Source organism: Heteronotia binoei, chromosome 6 (genome assembly GCF_032191835.1).
Source record: "Heteronotia binoei isolate CCM8104 ecotype False Entrance Well chromosome 6, APGP_CSIRO_Hbin_v1, whole genome shotgun sequence".
In the NCBI taxonomy this organism is placed as follows: Eukaryota; Metazoa; Chordata; class Lepidosauria; order Squamata; family Gekkonidae; genus Heteronotia; species Heteronotia binoei.
The window spans coordinates 31,189,761-31,208,873 of record NC_083228.1 but is presented as its reverse complement, the minus strand read 5'-3'; the positions used below and the strand labels follow the sequence as shown (position 1 = coordinate 31,208,873).

The window sequence follows — 19,113 nt, the reverse complement described above, 5'->3', positions numbered from 1 at the left end:
GCTTGTGAACTGGGGACACATTTATCCATTCATCCATACCACCTTTCCTTGTGGCTTACACTTTGTTTAACTGAAACCTAAATGATCCTTAAAACTCCTTTATAAACACAAACATGCACAAAATAGTTCAGTTCTCAAATACTGTCACAAAGAAAACAGCCCAATTTTGCCTTTTAAATATCACTGTGGAGGACAGCCCCCCCCCCAACCTTCCCCCCTCCACACAAATGTCTTCAGGGAGTTTCTTTAATAATAAAGCTAGAGCTGTTGTTGTAGCAAAGGATGAGCTCTATTTGTTGCCAAGTGAGCAACCTTGGGTTGGGGACCTGTCAAAAAGTGGTGTGACCAGAAGTGCATAATTGGTACATGGAAACACATAGGAGGGCTTTAAAGGTTATAACCAGAATCTTGAATTGAACTTGGAAACAAACTGGGAATCAGTTCAGTTGTTTTAAAATAGGAAAGAGATGTTCCTGTTGACAGTTCCAACTGTACCCACATTCTGAACCAGTTGAACTTTGTTGTCTTCAAGGGTAGCCTTATGTAGTACCTAATCCAGTTGTAAGGCTGTAAAAGCTTGGATCCATTTGGCCAGGTCAGCTGTCTTGAAAAATGGGGGGAATTGGTGAATGAAGTGCAGTTGATAGAAGGCACTTCTGGTTACTGCACCAACCTGCTTTTCAAATAACCCCCAGGCTCTTAAACTGATTAGCAAAAGGTATGTTGCCTCACTGTCCAGAGCAAGTAAGGAACAGTGGATTCTCATACCATATCACATAACCACTTTTGAAACTGCTCTTAGGATCAAGAGAGTCCTGCCATATTGGTGGGTATGTGGGATGTCCTACTGTTGGAGAAGCACAAAACCGAAAGCTGCTTGAGGCATGCACAATTAATGTTGTGGTTCTTTTGGATCCTAGTCAATATGCATACTGTTGTCTAGACAGGGAAGCTTCTTGTTCTGGCAATCTATATAGGCAAATAAATTCATCTGCAGAGCAATCCCAAACTGTTCTACAATTGTCTGTATTAGAAAGGCAGGTGTGGGCAGATGAATTCTGTTTAAGCTGTAGGGCTCGGAAGCCCATCTTGTCTTAGTACCATTAAAGAAGGCAATTAAAAACAGCCTAGTAAATCAGAGCTGACAGTCATGCCATGCGGGAGTGAGAATTGGTATAAAAGGAAGCTAGAATATAATAGTTCTTTGTCAGATAAATCCTTGTATATGGCTAGGTCAGGAGCAGACTGCTTGTTTGCTAAACAATGCTCTGCTCAGTAGGAAGAGCACATGAATGGAAAAGTGATTAAGGGAATGCACTTGTGACTGAGGGTTTTAATGATGAATAAAGTGAATTGTCGATAGCGTTAGAACTGCTTTTTCTAAATGAGTATGCCTAACCTACGCAAGGACTGTTCTACAGCGTCTAGGAAAAAGTGATCAAGTCTCGCAAAACTATTGCACCATGAGCATAAAGAGCCCTAAAGAGGCTTCTTTTCTGTATGGGTGCTATAAGAATCCCTCTTGTTGTATTTTGATTCCTGGAACTCTGACTGATTTCACACTGGACTTTTAATCCTGTTTAGCCGTGTCCCCAAGCTGACATTCTACACTAAAATCATAGAGTCGGTTTTTCTGATTCTATGATTCTAGTGTAGAATGTCCGTTTGGGGACAGAGTTAAACCAGGATTACAGGTCTAGTGCGATTACAGGTCTGTTTCACTTAGATGTGGCCATCATGGGCTACTTTACACCTACTTCTTTGATCTCATGAAGTAAAGCGTTAATTGTTTGTAGCCCAGTCTGGCTTTACCCTTTTCTTTAGTCCAGTTTGGAGAAACTGCGACTTCAGTAGCATGAGAAAACATTTGAATCCATTGGCTGTCCTGGCGCCGGGTGGGTTTGGCTTGGAGGAAAGTTAGTGAAGAGTAAGTCTCTAGGCAGACGTTTAAAGAATGATCACATTGTATGTAGCCACACTGGTTGAAAGTGAATTCCAAAACCCAAAAGTCACATTGTACCTTTTATTAGGACCAGCCAACATGGCACAAATCAGAGAGTCAGCTTTTCAGTTCTCATTCTCCAGAACTGGAGAACGGAAGTGGAAAAAAATGTTATCACAGGCCTGGATCCTTAATGTGAAAAGTCTGAGGAGGTGTTCAGCTTTAAAATGGTGCCAGTGTCAGGTGGTACCCTTTGTTTTCTGGGAAGAAGCAGAAAAAAGTTAATATCCCATTGAAAATTCCACAAAAAAAAAACAGTTGATCAAATGTCTTTACCAGGCAGGACACAGAGATCCCTTAAAAGGCTGGTAACAGTTAGAACATGGTAGTCATGGCATTAACAGTCCCAGAAATTAATTTTAGTGGGTACACAAAGTAAATTTTCAATGAAACCCAAATTGGGTAGAATTGCCTTCTGTTGGTGGGGAAAACCCATAAGCACAGTCCTTTCCTGGTTCACTTTTCTCCTGTTGAGGAATCCCTCCAGCAGCTGACATTTTAGGTATTCCCAAAGTAGAAAGAGATTTCAGGTGGCTGCATTGGTCCAAAGCCAAATCCCCAAACTCAAAACCATGTAATGCTTTTTATTAGGACCAACCAAAATAACACAAAACCATGTACACCATGTTGTGTCACTTTGTTTGGTCCTAATAAAATGTATTATTTGGCTTTAGCCTTTTGCTTTGGCCAATTAGCACACAAGTACTGTCAAGAAAAAGGAAGGTGCAGATAGGTCTTCCAAAATGTTGCTTATACCAGTCATTGTTGTGGGAAGGTCTTTGATCTGATCAGCTCACTGGCTCCTGCACTTCTTGCCGTAGCTGCTGCAATCACAGGGGAAAATATTTTTCTTGCATATGTTGGCATATAGGAAAGGTGAAGCAGAATGCTGGCAGGAGGGGAGCAAATACCACTACCCCACAATAGGAACTATCTGGCAAGACATCTTAAAGTGTATGCACTGTGTTCAGTAGGAGACAGACAGACCAGGGCCAAACCTGAGAAGATGCCATATTGAGAATGGGATTTAAAATCTCATTAACTTCCTTTAAAGCAATTGCACTGTTCCTCTGTGAAGACTCTCCTCTCCTCCCACAGCAGCTACTAAATTCATCAGGGAGAAAGACAGGCAGCTACTTATAATGAAATCAGGTGTGCATTTGTGTGCAAGAATCTGTTTTTTAAACTGAAGTAGCGCATGAGTGAAGGAAATAAAACCCTGCCCGCTTACTTACTTCAACTCTGTTTTAATTGAAAAGACTAAATGGATCTCATGGAAATGCAGCTGGTTAGCATGACCTAAATATGCTGAGGAAAATTAAACCAGTCAAAACTTTTCAAAGAGGTTTGGTTGAACCTCTTGAGGTGTGCTGTTATCTCTTGGTCTTCCATTGCTGATTTGAGACGTAAAAGTGAGTAGTGTCCCAACTGCAGGTGACTTGTATCAGATGGTACTACCACCATTTTTTTTCCTATGTGTGGGGGGGATTAAAGGAGGTATAAGACCTAAATATATATTAAAAAGTGAGTTCAGTGTTGTCAGCTAGGATGAAAGGCTGATCCTATTTTACAGATCTCAGTGATTCAGATTTAGCAGGGCTTATCCTGGAGTTCGGGGGTCTTGTCTGTGTCTGACATTTTTATTTTGATCTTTTCTGCTCTCTAATATTCTTGCCTCTGTGTGATCCAGCAATCAAATATTATTCTGAGTTGAAATAACAAAGGTGATTTATTACTGCAAACTCACTGTCTCTTATAAACAAATCTAGTTTTGGTTAAGTTGAAGCGACAGAGCAACTGGATGGTGGCTCTGTATTTGTTTGCTCTGTTTTAGCCTAGCTGATCCAGCAGAGGGGTAAATATTTCCTTATATCGAAGTCTAACAATTGCACCCAGAGTGGTGCAGAAATGAACAGTCTGTACTCAACTGCTCTTTAGACGTATAATGGCTGTTCTTGTAACCATACAAGCATGAACAAGTTTTATCTTCTTCATTGGACCATTTCAGGTGTGGAATCATGATCTCTTCTGATTTCTTCTTTTATAAAATGGCTACCAAGTCGCATTATCTCAGAAAGAAAATATGTCTTCAAACATTCAGCATATTTTAAAAAAGTGTTCTTATTTCACAGGCAGCGAATAAAAGTTTCTCTGTTGTATTCACATGCAAATTATTCACATGCTTATTAAAATCCTGACAGGATGGGCTTTGAAACTTGTCCTGTTTGGCATACTGTCACCCAAATTATTGCAAAGTCTATAGTTTCTTTTCTGTCACTGTTCTGTGATTTGCCCAAGCCTGCTTCTGTGATTTGTTATTCTACACATCTGGTTAAGAACAAAGTTTTCAGGGTTGGGCCTGCTAAGTCCTCATTAGAGGAGGATGAGGATACTGTGGTGGCTCATCCTGTGGTGACTAAAATGGTGGCAGGCCCTCTCTTCAGGGGAAACACTGTCAGGAACCATCAGGGAAAACTCAGCAAGTCATGGCTGCCAGGCTGGAAGCAGAAGTAGCCCATCATCAGAGGTCAAGCTCAAAGACTAGGTCTGCTAAGGAACCCACTGAGGAGATCCGCATTGCCAGGGACTCCATGGTCAGCAGCGGTGAAGGCAGGAAACCTGGTTGGAAGCTAAGTTTAGATGCCGGAATGCTGGCAACCTGAGGCCTCTTGTCTCTCCCCACAAGGCAAAAGAAGACAAACTCCACCATGAGGCTTCGCAAGATGCCAGAGAGGGTCCTGCTGTAAATTTTTCAGATCTCGATGGTGAATCTTTTTTAAAAAGAAAAGTTGGTATCCTTTCCCCCTCTACTGTTCTTTCAATCTTGTATTCTCTTAAAGTCTTGAGTCCATTCTCAGTGGTTGAGCTGCATAGCCCTAGCCCCACATCTTATTTCAATTAGGATACATTTGTATTGGCATCAACTTACCTCTCAGAGCAGTTGTGTGGGGGGAGGGCAAAACGAAGTAGGTGCCCCTACTTCGTCAGAGCAAGGGAAGGATCCAGAAAAAGCAGATCATAGCAACGAAAAGGCGTTCTACCCACGCTTCAGCAACACGCTCCGTCTGTTATTGCATAAGTTGTATTAAACATCCTGTAGAATTAGTAGTTTTTAGCAGCAGCTGCATTCGAGCGGCAGAAAGATTCACATCATGAAATTGCCATGTCAGCTTTTGTGATCCATGCTAAATTGGGGGGACGACACAATTGGACAAGTATTTGAGTGCTTGCCTACTTTTCCTCTGACCTTAAATGGCAGCTTATTAGGAATGCAGTGGTTAGGAAGCTGACATAAGCTAAAGCTTTCAAGTTGTTTTGCTCTATTGCTATGTGCTTTGAATTGAGATCTTCTGAAATGTAGTACTGATGAGAGGAAGTCTTCTGGCGATCTGTTTGATTGTCTTCCCCCACCCCGCCCCCTTCACATAAAACATTTAAGCTCCAGCCACCCTGCCTCTTAAAAAAATGCTTATGGGCTCAGGTACAAACTAAGATGTGATGCACCTCAAAAGTGCAGCATGTTCAGTGGTGATTTTGAGGTGATTAATTAAGACCCAACATCTCTTGATTATCTGGTTCAAATTTAACATAAGCCATAAACTCCCTGAGCAGCCTTAGCCAAGCTAATTACAACCCCTCCCCCGTATAAAGGTAGTAATACTGAACTAGTTTCTTGGGTTTTGTTGTAAGAATGGCAACTTCTGCTGGTCTAAATGCTAATGAGGGTGTGTGGCTTAAGCCTGTTTTGACGTTATGGCTCATGTATATCCTTACCCCAGCAGCACCCCAAAATATGTGCCTTTACTTGCTTCTGAATAAATGAATCAATGCCATTTGGTTCTGTTACGAAAAGGGAGAGGTTACACTGTAGTGTCTTGCGACAGCCCTGGCAAAACGCTTTTCTGATGACCCTAAGCCACTGAGTGATCTACCCGTTAACATAGATTTGGGGGAGGGGGGTATACATGCACAATGTCCTTGACCAGTGTACTCAGATGTGGTACTTCTCCGGAGTCCTTGGAGTATTCAGATCCACCCTTCATGCGTACTCTGCCTGTTGTAATGATGGACGTTTTGGTAGTAGTTGAAGAAAACACCTCAATGGATTACACATGCACTTTTAAAATTAATGTGTTCTTTACAGCCTTGTAATCAGTTTCTTTCAGAGCTTCCAAAGACTATAATGGTGGTAAATTAATACAAATAAAATTAAAGTGTAGAAATCCCAGTGTGCAGAAGCGATAGTATTTAATAGTAGGAGAAGTAATTTTCTTTTTTGTACATTGTAAACAGGTTGATTGATTGCATTTTGCAGAGCTCCGTATTCAGTGATGTGTGTCAAAACAACACTGATAGGACTAGAAATGTTGACTTGGTGAAAATGTCGCTTTTCAAATTTCTTTCAGGTGATGGAGTATGAAAACAGAATCCGAGCCTACTCCACTCCAGACAAAATATTCCGATATTTTGCGACTTTAAAAGTCATAAATGAGCATGGAGAGTCTGAAGTCTTTATGACCCCACAAGATTTTGTGCGTTCAATAACTCCAAATGAGAAGCAACCAGAAAGTAAGTGATTTTGTTTACACTTTGTGCACACAAGTGACTTGTACAAAAGGCATTGTTTAATTTTTCCCCCATCTAAAAGCCAGAATTGTCTTTCTAAATTGACTTGTTAAGTGTTGCATTCTTGAACCTATGATGGTGCCTCATACTCAGCCTGGCCATTTGTCTGCCAAGGGCAGTCTTGCTTGCTCTGACTGACAGCAGTTGGTAGGGAAAGGTCATTGACATTACCTGCAGTCTTTCCAATGGTAGATGCCAGGGAATGAATCTGCAGTCTTGCTCCTCCATTGAGCCACACCCCAGCTGCTTATTGGAGTCGTGACTAACAAACTCACCTTGTTTCCAGAGGTGGTAACTTTTGAATTAGAAGTGGTGGATAGGCCCCTGGAAAGATTTAAATTCACGTAAGCTTTTGAAATCCTGTGTGACCAACTCAAATAGTTATAAAGGCATTTGACTTCAGCTAGTCCTAGGCTTAACCTCGGAAAAGGGAAAGGCAATTGTAAGCCACTCTGAGACTCCCAAGTGATGAGCAGGGTATAAATTCAATCTCTTCCTCCAGAGAGGATGATAAATGATAACTGATCTACTGCAGTTCATTTGAAGCAGTCAAAGCTTTTTATTTTAATTTAAATTCCATAAAAACCTTTGGTCTGCCCTCTGCCACTTACTGTGGGCCCTCCTACTTTGCCCGGATGAGAATATACTCTATCCTGACAGTCTGATTTGACATACACATGGTGTTGCATTACAAAATCCTTGATACCTTGAAGTTCATCTGGTCCAGTTTTTAATCAGTGATGACCCAACATTTTAAAATTCTGTTTTATTTATGAATAGCCATCTCTCACCCCATGTTGGGTAAGAAATAAAAGCAATAAAGCCCTGGCATTGTGATGGTTAGAACACTCATAGCCCTTCTGGGCTTAAATTATGAATTGCCAACCTCAGTATGTGTGTGTGTGTCTGTCTCTTTCAGTTCTTCAAGACGATATTTAAGATTTGGCCTTTGTTGAGCTTGGGGGGATTTTTGTGTGTGTGGGGGGGAAGGTATCTAACAGCTATGAGCTGACCTTTGAGCCTACCTCTGCATCCGCCCTTGAAATCCCCCCCCCAACTTGGATTTTCAAAAGCACAATGGGGTGGTTGAGTGGCTCATACATGTGAAATAGCCCAACTTGTAAAGACAGAGAGGTGCTTCCTTATGGAATTCTTGACCTTCAGTATTTTGTTAACACCAGGCTAGACAGTTGGCAGACAGCAGCCCTGAGTCTGTTCCTTGTTCTGGAAGGAAGCCTTTGCAGCAGGAGAGTTTTCCTTGCCAGCCGTCTCCTGCCATCAAAGATGTCACTAAGCATCTGAGCTCTTGCTGCATGCTTGAGCTGGGCCTTTATTAGAAATGAAGTCTGCAATTAATCATTAGTACAGGACTCTGATGTATAATGGGCTTTACAGTTCTTGCATATTCCTGCTAAGTACCCCATAAAGAAGGCTGGACAGAGATAAACTGGCTTGCCCTTGAGGACTCGGGCTGATTTCCGGGTTTCGATCTCTACCTCTCATAGCGAAGATATTCTATCAACACTTGTCCTTAAGTTAAATGGTGTCTGCTGGGTATTCCAACACGGTGGCTAAGAGACTGACCCATGAAGCAGGAGGTCCCCACTTCTGATCTTTTTTGAAAGGGTCAGAGAGCCAGTTTGGTGAAGTGGTTAAGTGTGTGGACTCTTATCTGGGAGAACCATGTTTGATTCCCCTCTCCTCCACTTACAGCTGCTGGAATGGTCTTGGGTAAACCATAGCTATCTTAGGAGTTGTCCTTCAAAGGGCAGCTGCTGTGAGAGCCCTCTCAGCTCCACCCACCTCACAGGGTGTCTGTTGTGGGGGGAGAAGATATAGGAGATTGTAAGCCGCTCTGAGTCCGATTCAGAGAGAAGGATGGGGTATAAATTTGCAGTCTTCTTCTGAACAAAACATGCATCCAAATGCAGACCATGGTTTCTTCTGGTAACAACGATTATTGCCATTCAGTAGGGCAGTGGGAGCCATCTGTGTGCCTGTAGCCTTTGTGTGCTATGGCATGCTGAGACAAGATGAAAGCAGAGTACAGGGTTAGGGCAGAAATAAACATTATGTTAAGTTCTGTGATTGTTTGAAGGACAACCCCCTTCCCTCGATTTTCCCCAAATGTGTCTGCTGGGAGCCAGCATGGTATAGTTCTTAAGAGGAGTGGGCTGTAATCTGGAGAACTGGATTTGATTACCCATGCCTCTGCATAAAGCCTGCTGGGTGACCTTGGGCCAGTCGTGGTTCTCTCAGAGAGCTCTCTCAGCCCCACCTGCCTCATAGGGTGTCTGTTGCGAGGAGAGGAAGGAAAAGGCGATTGTAAGGCGCTTTGAGACTCCTTAAGGTAGAGAAAAGGCGGGTATAGAAACCTACCCTCCTTCAAGAAGGCAAACATGGAGGGAAGGAGATGCTTTTGGCTTTTCCTGACTTACCACTTTCCCACCCCAAGCAGTTTTTACCCTCTCTGGTGAATAAATAACAGGCCTCTACTATTGACTGACAGAAAATCAAACTGTCAAGGAATTCCTGAGATTACATTGCACTGACGAAATAAAACTGTGCAGGAATTTACAGAGAGTGTTATATATTTCTTTGCTCAGCCTCTCTCAATTAAACCTGTCACCTTCCTTTGCTGGTTTAATGTCTTTTCTATAGTAAATTGTTCCTTTAAAAAAAAAAAAAGGGTGACAGCTCACATTAAGTTGTCTTGTGCAATATTTAGCATTCATCCCCCCTCCCAAAAGATATTGGTTGTAGATGTGCATAGATATATGTGTGAATCCTTACTTCGTAAACTAAAAGCAGCAGACCTCCCCCCACCATCCTGGTGGACTAGCTAGGTTTGAGGCTACATAAACATCTTCTTAGTCAGCTCCAAGCCTCCCATTTTGTAGGTTAGTTGCACTACAGTACTGGACTACTGAGATTCAAGATCAGGGTGGCAGGAAGCTGTTTCTCGATCCTTGGAGCTCAGCAATCTCATGGGAGAAGGAATTCCTGGTTTGTTTTTTTCCCCAGCCCTGCAATTCCTCCCAGCCACCCAACTTATTATTATTGTTGTTGGTTTGGGTCTGCCCATCAGAGTAGTCAAAGTAACCTGAGCCTTGTTGGCATGAGATTTCATCTGGCCTGAAGACAGTTGGCTGTGGACATGAAAAGTAGAGTAGGTGGCAGTACAGACATAGACCATGTGGCTAGGTAGTCCAGCATTTCTCTACATCTCCTCTGTGGTAAAATGGGAGTTCATGCTCTGCTGCTGCTGCTGTTTCTCATTTGAAGAAGGGAGGAGTCTTGGTTTGCCATCCACACCTCTGGGCAAAGCTAGCTTGCATCCAGTTTAGTTAGGCAAATATTTGCCTATCTACTTGAAAGATAATTTGGCTAACCTACTGCTTCAGTGGCTGCCTTTAGGGCAGTGTTCCCTCTAAGCTGAGTTAATGTGAACTTGCTCACCATTTTTAGTCTCCAGCTCATACATTTTTGTCTTAGCTCAGGAAAAATGGTCCCAGAAAAAACTTAATTTATGCAGTAGCTCATGACTTTAATGCCAGTAGCTCACAAAGTAGATGTCTTGCTCACAAGATTTCACAGCTTAGGAGTGTTGCTTTAGGGTTGTCCATTTGGCTTTTTAAGTGCCATGGTGGAGCAAGCCCCACAATAAAAAGAAGAAGAAATAAAGCTATAGTAATGAACAAATTCCTACCTAAAGGCAGGGTTTGGTGTACAAGATGTACAAAGTTTATATGTACGCTTGTTCTGCTCGTAATTTTAGTTGCAGTTTAGGTTACAGTGATCATGAGTTATGACTGGAAATATTTCTCTTTTATAAACAAGAGATTAAAGATGTACATTTATGGTGGATTTTTAGTCTCCAGTCACAGCAAGTATATGATGTTTGTCAAGATGATCATTAAACGGAAATTAAGATACCTTAATGTGCCCTTCTATGGGGAAAAATTAAACTTAGAAGTACTCTGTGGATGTACTGGAATTAGATGATAGGCTTGTATTGGATGGAAGAAGGTCGTTGGCATTCTTCAGGGAGAACAGGTGTACACCTAACATGAAAATAGCAGTAAGCGTTTGAAAAGGTGATGCATCTTTTGCATAAATGGTATGCCTGCAGGGAACCACAACATTGCATCTGAAGCAGTGTGCTCTAGTTCATGAAAGCTTATGGTGGCATAAAGTTTTCTTAGCCTTTAAGAGTCCAGTAAACTCCTTTTTATGTTTTGTATATCAAATATGAACATATGAAGCTGCCTTATACTGAATCAGACCCTCGATCCATCAAAGTTAGTATTGTCTACTCAGACTGGCAGCGGCTCTCCAGGGTCTCAAGAGTGCGGTTTTTCACGCCTATTTGCATGGACTCTTTTTTAGTTGGAGATGCCAGGGATTGAACCTGGGGCCTTCTGCTTACCAGAGTTTGTTTTCAGCTGTAGCTTTCAACAGAATGTACCCAGAAGCATATGCAAGCTTGTTATATAATGTGTGAAATGACTCTGAATTCTGATGCAAAATAATAACTGTTTTAGAGATCTCTCTCTCTACTTCTTTTGGAGCACTAGGAACTGCCATAGCTAGAGGCAGGATGTTGGGTGCTAATTATTAGCATCTATATGGCACTTTAGAATGGGCTTTTGTATACATACATTGTATACATATACAAAGGGCTTTTGTATACATTATCTAGTTCAGTTATTCTCAAGGAGTGGCTCAGGAGCCACATGGGGCTCTTTTGAGCACTGTTCTCCAGGGTGGCACCTATCCCATGTTTCAGGAAAGGGGGTAGGGCTTCTGCCCAGTGGGGCTTGTGATTGGCAAGTGGTTCTCACTTTGATGCAGCCACTGCTGAGAAATGGGTAAGCTGTGAGTCTCCTTGAGTTGCAGGTCTCAGGCCAGGGATAGAAGTAAATGTGGCTCTTTTGGCTGATGGATAACTGCTAAAGTAACTCTCTGCAAGCCACAGACTGGGTACCACTGATATATTTGTAAGAACTGCAACGCCCGTGTACCATAGATCACTTACTGTTCACTTGCTGCATATAGGAGGGCTGAAACTGGAAACCAAAGAGGCTTTCCTAGTGAAATTCCTGATTTATAATGTAATTTCTTGCCTGTGCTCTACACCAGCCTGCCATGAATTGTGTGATGTTGTATTCCAGTAATTCCTCCTTTGCACTTTGGATTCCCTGGAAGTTTACGTTGGGCTTTTTTCACCTGCTTCACGCATCTGCAGCTATTTTATCATTTCGGTGTTCTGCATAGAAAGATGCATGAATGGCAGGCCATGTTCAGAGAGCTGCGGTAATTTGGGGACAAGAAGAAAAAAGAGGAAATTTCTGCCATTGGTAGTCAAATGTTATTCTAACATTGGTATTGTCTCAGGACCGCACAGTGGCTCTGGACAGCTGTGTAAAAATTGGGTATTACGATATAATGAGTTTACTGAGAGAATGTGTTTGGGATGGGCGGTAGGCGCAGAGGAATCCTTGTGGGAAATAATTAAGAACTGTGAGAGGCTCTTGATTATAGTGAATGTTGGTAGTTAGTGACCTGAGTTGCTGCCTGATGAGTTTTTAATAACTTGGTGACAGACACCTATTGCCCAGCAGTTTCTCTTCTGTACTTTTTGAGATCATCTGAGGCATTCCTAAGGAGTAGCTCAGATACTCCACAACTTTTAAAAAATTTTGTATAGAAGATGAAAACGTTTACTAATTCATTTTAGTGAAGATTTCAGGCTGATTAGTTGGTTTAGTATACTATATATGTGTATTTTAAAGACTATACATTTTTGGCAGGAGTAGGTATTTTGAAAAATGTTCTTTTATGGCAGGCTATATGCGATACCTCATTCCTGTAGCATTTTTCATGTTACAAAGCAATTTATGGTACTTTATCATTTATCAGCCTAATAACCTTGCTGGGTGGATGTGTCAGATCCAAGTCAACAAGAGCCAGGCAAATTTATTAAATAAGGTTTGGAGGAGGCTGTTGTGCACATGCAAGAATTACCTTGCCAGTATGTTTTCCAAGTGCTCACAAATGGACATGAAGATGATGGTCTCCCCTGGTTATGTCTGTCTTTTTTATTTATTTATTTATTTTTATTTATTTATTTGGGATTTATATCCCGCCCTTCCCACGAATGGCTCAGGGCGGCTTCCAACAATTAATCAAACTTAAAAGTAAACAATTTCAAATGTAAAACAATTAAATAATTTAAGCAGTTAAAACATTAAAACAGAGTAATTCAGTTTCCTGTGAACAGATGGCTGGCCAGTTTCCTCAGGTTGTTATCCTAGCTAAATGTAGGCTAGGTATAGGCTAGCCGGAAGAGGGTCGTCTTACAGGCCCTGCGGAACTGCGCTAAGTCCCGCAGGGCCCTCACCTCTTCCGGCAGCTGATTCCACCATACGGGGGCCATAACGGAGAAAGCCCTTTCCCTGGTGGCTTTCAGGCGGGCTTCTTTTGGCCCGGGGATAGTGAGGAGATTTTGTGTTCCTGACCTCAGTGCTCTCTGGGGAACATGTGGGGAGAGACGGTCCTTCAGGTAGGCAGGTCCCAGGCCATATAGGGCTTTAAAGGTAATAACCAGCACCTTGTACCGGACTCGGTATATCACTGGAAGCCAGTGCAGAGTCCAAAGACCCGGCTGAATGTGTTCCCACTTTGGGAGACCCAATAACAGCCGGGCCGCGGCATTCTGCACCAGCTGCAGTTTCCGGGTCCGAGACAAGGGCAGCCCCATGTAGAGGGCGTTGCAGTAGTCCAACCTTGAGGTGACCGTAGCATGGATCACTGTTGCTAGGTCGTCGCGCTCCAGAAAGGGGGCCAGCTGCCTTGCCCGTCTAAGATGAAAAAATGCGGACTTGGCAGCGGCTGCTATCTGAGCCTCCATCTTTAAAGAAGGCTCCAATAGCACCCCCAAGCTCCTGACCCTGTCCGCCGCCATAAGCGGCGCACCATCAAAAGCCGGCAGGGGGATCCCCCTCCCCGGGCCGCGGCGGCCCAAGCAAAGGACCTCTGTCTTCGTAGGATTTAACTTCAGCCCACTCAGTCTGAGCCACTCAGCCACGGCCCGTAGTGCCTGGTCAAGGTTTTCCGGGGCGCAGACAGGTTGGCCATCCATCAGCAGATAGAGCTGGGTGTCATCAGCATACTGGTGACACCCCAACCCATACCTTCGGGCAATCTGGGCAAGAGGCCGCATGTAGATGTTAAATAACATCGGGGAGAGAACCGCCCCTTGGGGCACACCACAATCAAGTGAGCGCCTCCAAGACAGCTCCCCCCCAATTGCGACCCTTTGTCCCCGACCTTCCAGGAAAGAGGAAAGCCACTGTAAGGCCAACCCCTGAGTCCCTGCGTCGGCCAGATAGATCCAACCTCTGTATGTAGCAGTTCCATTTTTGTAAGCCATGAGATAATGGTAACCAGAAAGTTTATAGTGTGAGAACGTAAGAGAAGCCATGTTGGATCAGGCCAAGGACCCATCTAGTCCAACACTCTGTGCCACACAGTGGCCAAAACCCAGGTGCCATCAGGAGGTCCACCAGCAGAGCCAGAATTCCAGAAGCCCTCCCACTGTTGCCCTCCCCCCAAGCATCAAGAATACAGAGCATCACTGCCCAGGACATGTTTCCTCTATACATGTAAATTCCACATGTTAATTACTGGTTGAATTACTTAATTGCTCATCGAAATTACTTCCTTTTAGCTGCTGTAAACCTACTGCTTATTGATTTCATTGACTGGCCAAGAGTTCTTATGTTGCGAGAAAGGGAGAAAAGTAGTTATTTCTTTACCTTCCCTATCCCATGCGTAAGTTTGTAAACCTCTATCATGTCACCCCCCCCAATTGTCATTTCTCAAAGCTGAAGGGTCCTAACCTCTTTAACCTTTCTTCATAGAGGAGGTCTTCCATCCTCTTAATCATTTTAGTTGCCCTTTCTGCACTTTCCCAATGCTCTAATATCTTTTTAAAGGTGCAGTGACCAGAACTGTACACACTATTCCAATGAGGCCATAATATAGATTTATACAGGGACATTATGATAGTGACTGATTCGATCCCCTTCCTAGTAATTCTCACCATAGCATTTGCCTTTTTTATTGCATTCACACACTGAGTCAACATTTTCAGGGCGTTATGTATCACAGCTCCAAGATCTCTCTCCTGATCAGTTAACTGCCAGTTCAGACTCCATTTACATACATTTATAATTAGGATTTTTAATACATAGGGGGTAATCCAGCCACACTTATGTCTCACTGGTTTCTCTGGAAGACATCTTAGCATCTATTTAGCTCTCTCATGGCCCACAGAAAGAATTAAAAGTATGTGCTTATCTTTTGGCAAGCAATAAAAAAAACCCAAACCCCACAGGTGATAGTTCTTCATTGCAAAATCCATAAATCCAGCATGGTGTTTGACAATCTTATAACTTATCAGTGTGTGAAACTGATGAAGAGGAATTTTTATCGCCCTAGCTTAAGAGGGTCTAAAAGATTCTGAGTTGATTAATAACTCCATTTTCTGCACCATGACCATTATGAAGTTTTGGGTATTTTGAGAGCATTTTATCACTTTCACTCATAAACAGGGGGTAAAGATATATTTTCCTTTCTGATCAAGGGCTGCAATTTCCCCTCACCCCTTCTTCATGCTTCTTTTTAATTTGTTTGCTTTTGCTGGTCTGAGTAATACACAGCTGCCCCCCTGAATCTGTTTAAAATCTTGTCCAGTAATTTTGTTTGTATGTGCCTGTACTATACTTTATTAACAGGAGCAAGGTCTGAAAAACAATTAATAAAACATTATAATGAAACAATAAGCTGAGAATTCTCTAATTTTACAGTGATTCTGCAAGACTGACACAGATTTTATCCAACTGTTATTGAAAGATCTCATGCCTAGCCCTGACCTGGACAGCCCAAGGAAGCCTGATCTTGTCAGATCTTGGAAGCTAAGCAGGGTTGACTCTGGCAAGTGCTTGGATGGGAGACCTCCTTGGAATCCCAGGAGTTGGGAGGTCAGGGGCAGATTCAGTCACCTCCCTGAATATCTTCCAGACCCCCAGTAGGGGTCACTCACTAGAGGTTGCCATGACTTCCACTTTCTCTCTCTCTCTTTCTCTCTCTCACACACACACGCTCTCACACACACACACACCCCGCAAAAGAAAGAAGGATCCTATTTCAATAGTTTTTCAATTTCAGTAGTGCACTAGACCCTACCCCTCAACCATTCTTTTCCTAATAAGAGGAAAGGGAGCTATGCATGATGGGGAGGAAGCCAAGAGGGAAGGTAAACTGTGGCTTGTTCAACTTCCTCCAAACCATGGGATACATAGAATAGATCCCCTTGGGTTGTTCATAGGTTGCTGCTGCTTCTGAATCAAACCATCCATTTCCAAGTATTCCAGTACAACTACCCCAGGTTATACTTTCATTAGGTCTGCTAATCACTTCCAAGGCCTATTAATTTATGTATTCACTTCATTTACACACCATCTTTCTCTCTGAAGTGGGACCCAAAGCAGCATATATCATTCTGCTCTCCATTTCGTCCTCACAACCATCTTATGAGGTATGTTGGGCTGAGAGTTTGTGAGTGGCCAAAGGTCATCCAACTTCCATGGCAGAGTGGGAATTTGAACCTGGGCCTCTCAAATCCTAGTCTGTCAGTCTAGCCTCTATAACACACTGGCTCTTCCCAGTAAGTTTCAGCCACCACAACAGAGAACACTTTCATTTTATATGTCTTTTTATTTTTTAAAATAATGGTATATACCTGGGGTGTCAAACATGTGGCCCAGGGGCTGAATCAGGCCCCTGGAGGGCTCCTATCAGGCCCCCAAGCAACTGGCTGTCATCTGCTTCCTTCTCCCATCTCTCTTGCTTCCTTCTGCATCACAGCTTGCTTTGCCAGGCTTGCTCAGTAGCACAGGAGCTACAGAGTAAAGCCTCTATTTTCTCCATTGCCTGAGGCTCCTCCATTGGAGAGGAAAGGGGGAGAGGGAGAGCTTGCTTTGCCAGGCTCTCTCAAACACACAGCAGAGCTACTGAGCCAAGCCTCTCTTCCTTCTATTGACTGAGGCTCCTCCCCTTCCTGATCCCATGGGGAGGGAGGGAAAGAGCCAGAGCTTCCTTTGCTCAGTTCCCAGGATCTCATGGGAGAAATACAAAGAAAGCACCTTTAAGACTGAGTGCTAATATTTTAAGGATGTTTAAAAAAATCTTTGTTTGTTTGTGTCCTTTAGAAAGTTTATATCTCTGCTACCTAATCATAAATAGGTACACACATGGCCCGGCCCAACCCGACATGGCTCGGCCCCACAAGGTCTCTTTTATGTCAGGTTCTGTCCTCTTAACAAATGAGTTTGACACCCTGATGTAGCCAATCCTCCTGGAGCTTACAGAAGGAACTAAGAGCCCTGTAAGCTCTTGAAGAATGGGCGACATCAGGGGTGTGTGGCCTAATATGCAAAGGAGTTCCTGCTATAAAAAAGCCCTGAGTGAGTACATAGCCATAGCTAGAACATAGAGCAAGTTTGATCCTTATATGCTTATTCCCCCAAACAAAATTGGATACCTTTTTGTATTTTTTGGCCAGCTTCTCAGGGTTTTGAAAGATAATGTTTTAAGCACAAATAGTGAAATATTCATCTTGGCACTGCCAAAAGAGAACCATTTTAGATTTTCGCATCCCTTTAAGCCTTTTATTTTTTTTAATAACGGGCTCCTAATTGAACATGAATCACTGCCTGAAATTTTTCTGATAGTCCCAAATATTTCATTGCACGCTTGATTCATGCTGTTCAAAGGTTTTCTATTTAATTCTTGCCTCTGTTCCTAATTAAGGTTCAGCCCTAGTAAATTCATCCTGATTAATTTTGTATCCAGAAATATGACTCCCTTCTTCTGTAATATTAAGGATGCTCTCTAATGATTCATCTTTTGGGGGGGGGGGGGGGAGGGGGTGGCTCAGCTATCTTTTGGCCCTGCATGCTTGAAGCATAAATTCACCAGCTGTATTTGTGTGAGACAGAAACAAATGGAACCATTTATAACACACTGTGGAGCTTACCTAAGCATCCACTGGGACTACCCAGCAGTGTTTGCTTTTTACAGGTCACTTATCCCATGCTTGTTTACAGTGGGTGATGTATTTAGTTGTACCAGAAGCGGTTGTGGCAGTCTTTGGCCTTTGCTAACCCTTTTTGCTGTATTTCATTCATTTATGTGGATTTTTGGAAAAACGCTCTCCCAGATTTTGGATTCCTAAGTGGCATCCTCTCATTTGATACCTCATTTTGATTGCTGGGTTCTTTTTCTCCCTCTGTGTAATACGTTGCAAGTGCACCTTTTGTACCTGCTTAGTTGGGAGAGCATAAAAAGCAAACACATGGCGTATGCAAAATAAATCAGTCTATTGACAGCATGTCCTGCATAAGAGTATGGAGGGATTGCTAGGAATTATTCTACAACGTAGCACAGAAAGGTATTATTAGTATAGCTTTGTGTTTTAGGCTTCTGATGAAGCGGAGTGCACCAACCATCTTCCCATGATAACCACTTAGTTTTTCAGAGATGGAAAGTGAAGGCTTTATTACCCAGACCTGTAAATATTTCATAAGCTGTAAAACAAACTATTAATCTTAGTTGTTGCTTCCTTTGCTATTCTCTGGTTAGTTGGTTACAGCTTTAAAACAATGTCTATAAGACTGGTTTGAGGGGAGGAAATCCTCATAATTCTCCAGGAATAGTGCATCACATAATCAACTCATGTGTTGTTGTTTTGTTTCTTTCAGATCTTGGCCTTGATCAGTTTGTGGTGAAACGCTATGATGGGAAGGTGAGCTTCCTAACTCTGGGGCGGAGCAGGCTACTGTTTTTAATGGGCTGGCTGCTCTTCCTGTTCAAAATGATATCCTGTAGTAACAAGCAAAGTTGTATGTGGTTTCAAAGGCAATCAAAGCAGGGGTTTGGGGGTTTTTCCTTGACCTTAGGATAAATGCCTCCAAACCTATAAGGCTCAAAAAAGCTGCTCTGTAACTGGCATGTGTAATACTGAAACAGAAGAAGCAGTGTCCCGCTTGGAATATTTCACTCTTAGGGCTACTTTACATGCCACATGTTGACAGCTTTCAAATGTGAAATTGTAGCTCAGTTAGTGCTAAGAGTTCTCCTTCATAACTGGATACATATTTCCCCCCTTTTCCTGAAACAGTTTCTGTGTAGGAGAAACGCAGTACATGAAACAGCCCTTCTCCCTCAAGGTTTCGAAAGGGAAAAAACACCCTCTTTGTCATTTTAACTGTTCTCTCTCTAGATACTCATAACCAGCTTTACCTCCATCCTTCTTTTAGAACTGCTACTATAAGAAAGCTATAGCTTTCTTGTAGTTAGAAGGACATGCAGAATCCCAGTGGTGGTTTCTGCCTTGTCTTATCAGGGCCAGCCCTGCC

The 19,113-nt window shown here is 42.8% G+C and overlaps 1 protein-coding gene across 1 annotated transcript in view; it reads left to right on the top strand.

Annotated features, from left to right (window-relative positions):
• The window catches only part of MICU1 (mitochondrial calcium uptake 1), a 193,310-nt gene that overhangs the window by 41,437 nt on the left and 132,760 nt on the right, over positions 1-19,113 (top strand). The window contains exons 4-5 of the mRNA XM_060241204.1: positions 6,409-6,571; positions 18,457-18,500. Coding sequence (XP_060097187.1) covers positions 6,409-6,571; positions 18,457-18,500 — 207 coding nt within the window. The remainder of the gene's footprint in view (positions 1-6,408; positions 6,572-18,456; positions 18,501-19,113) is intronic.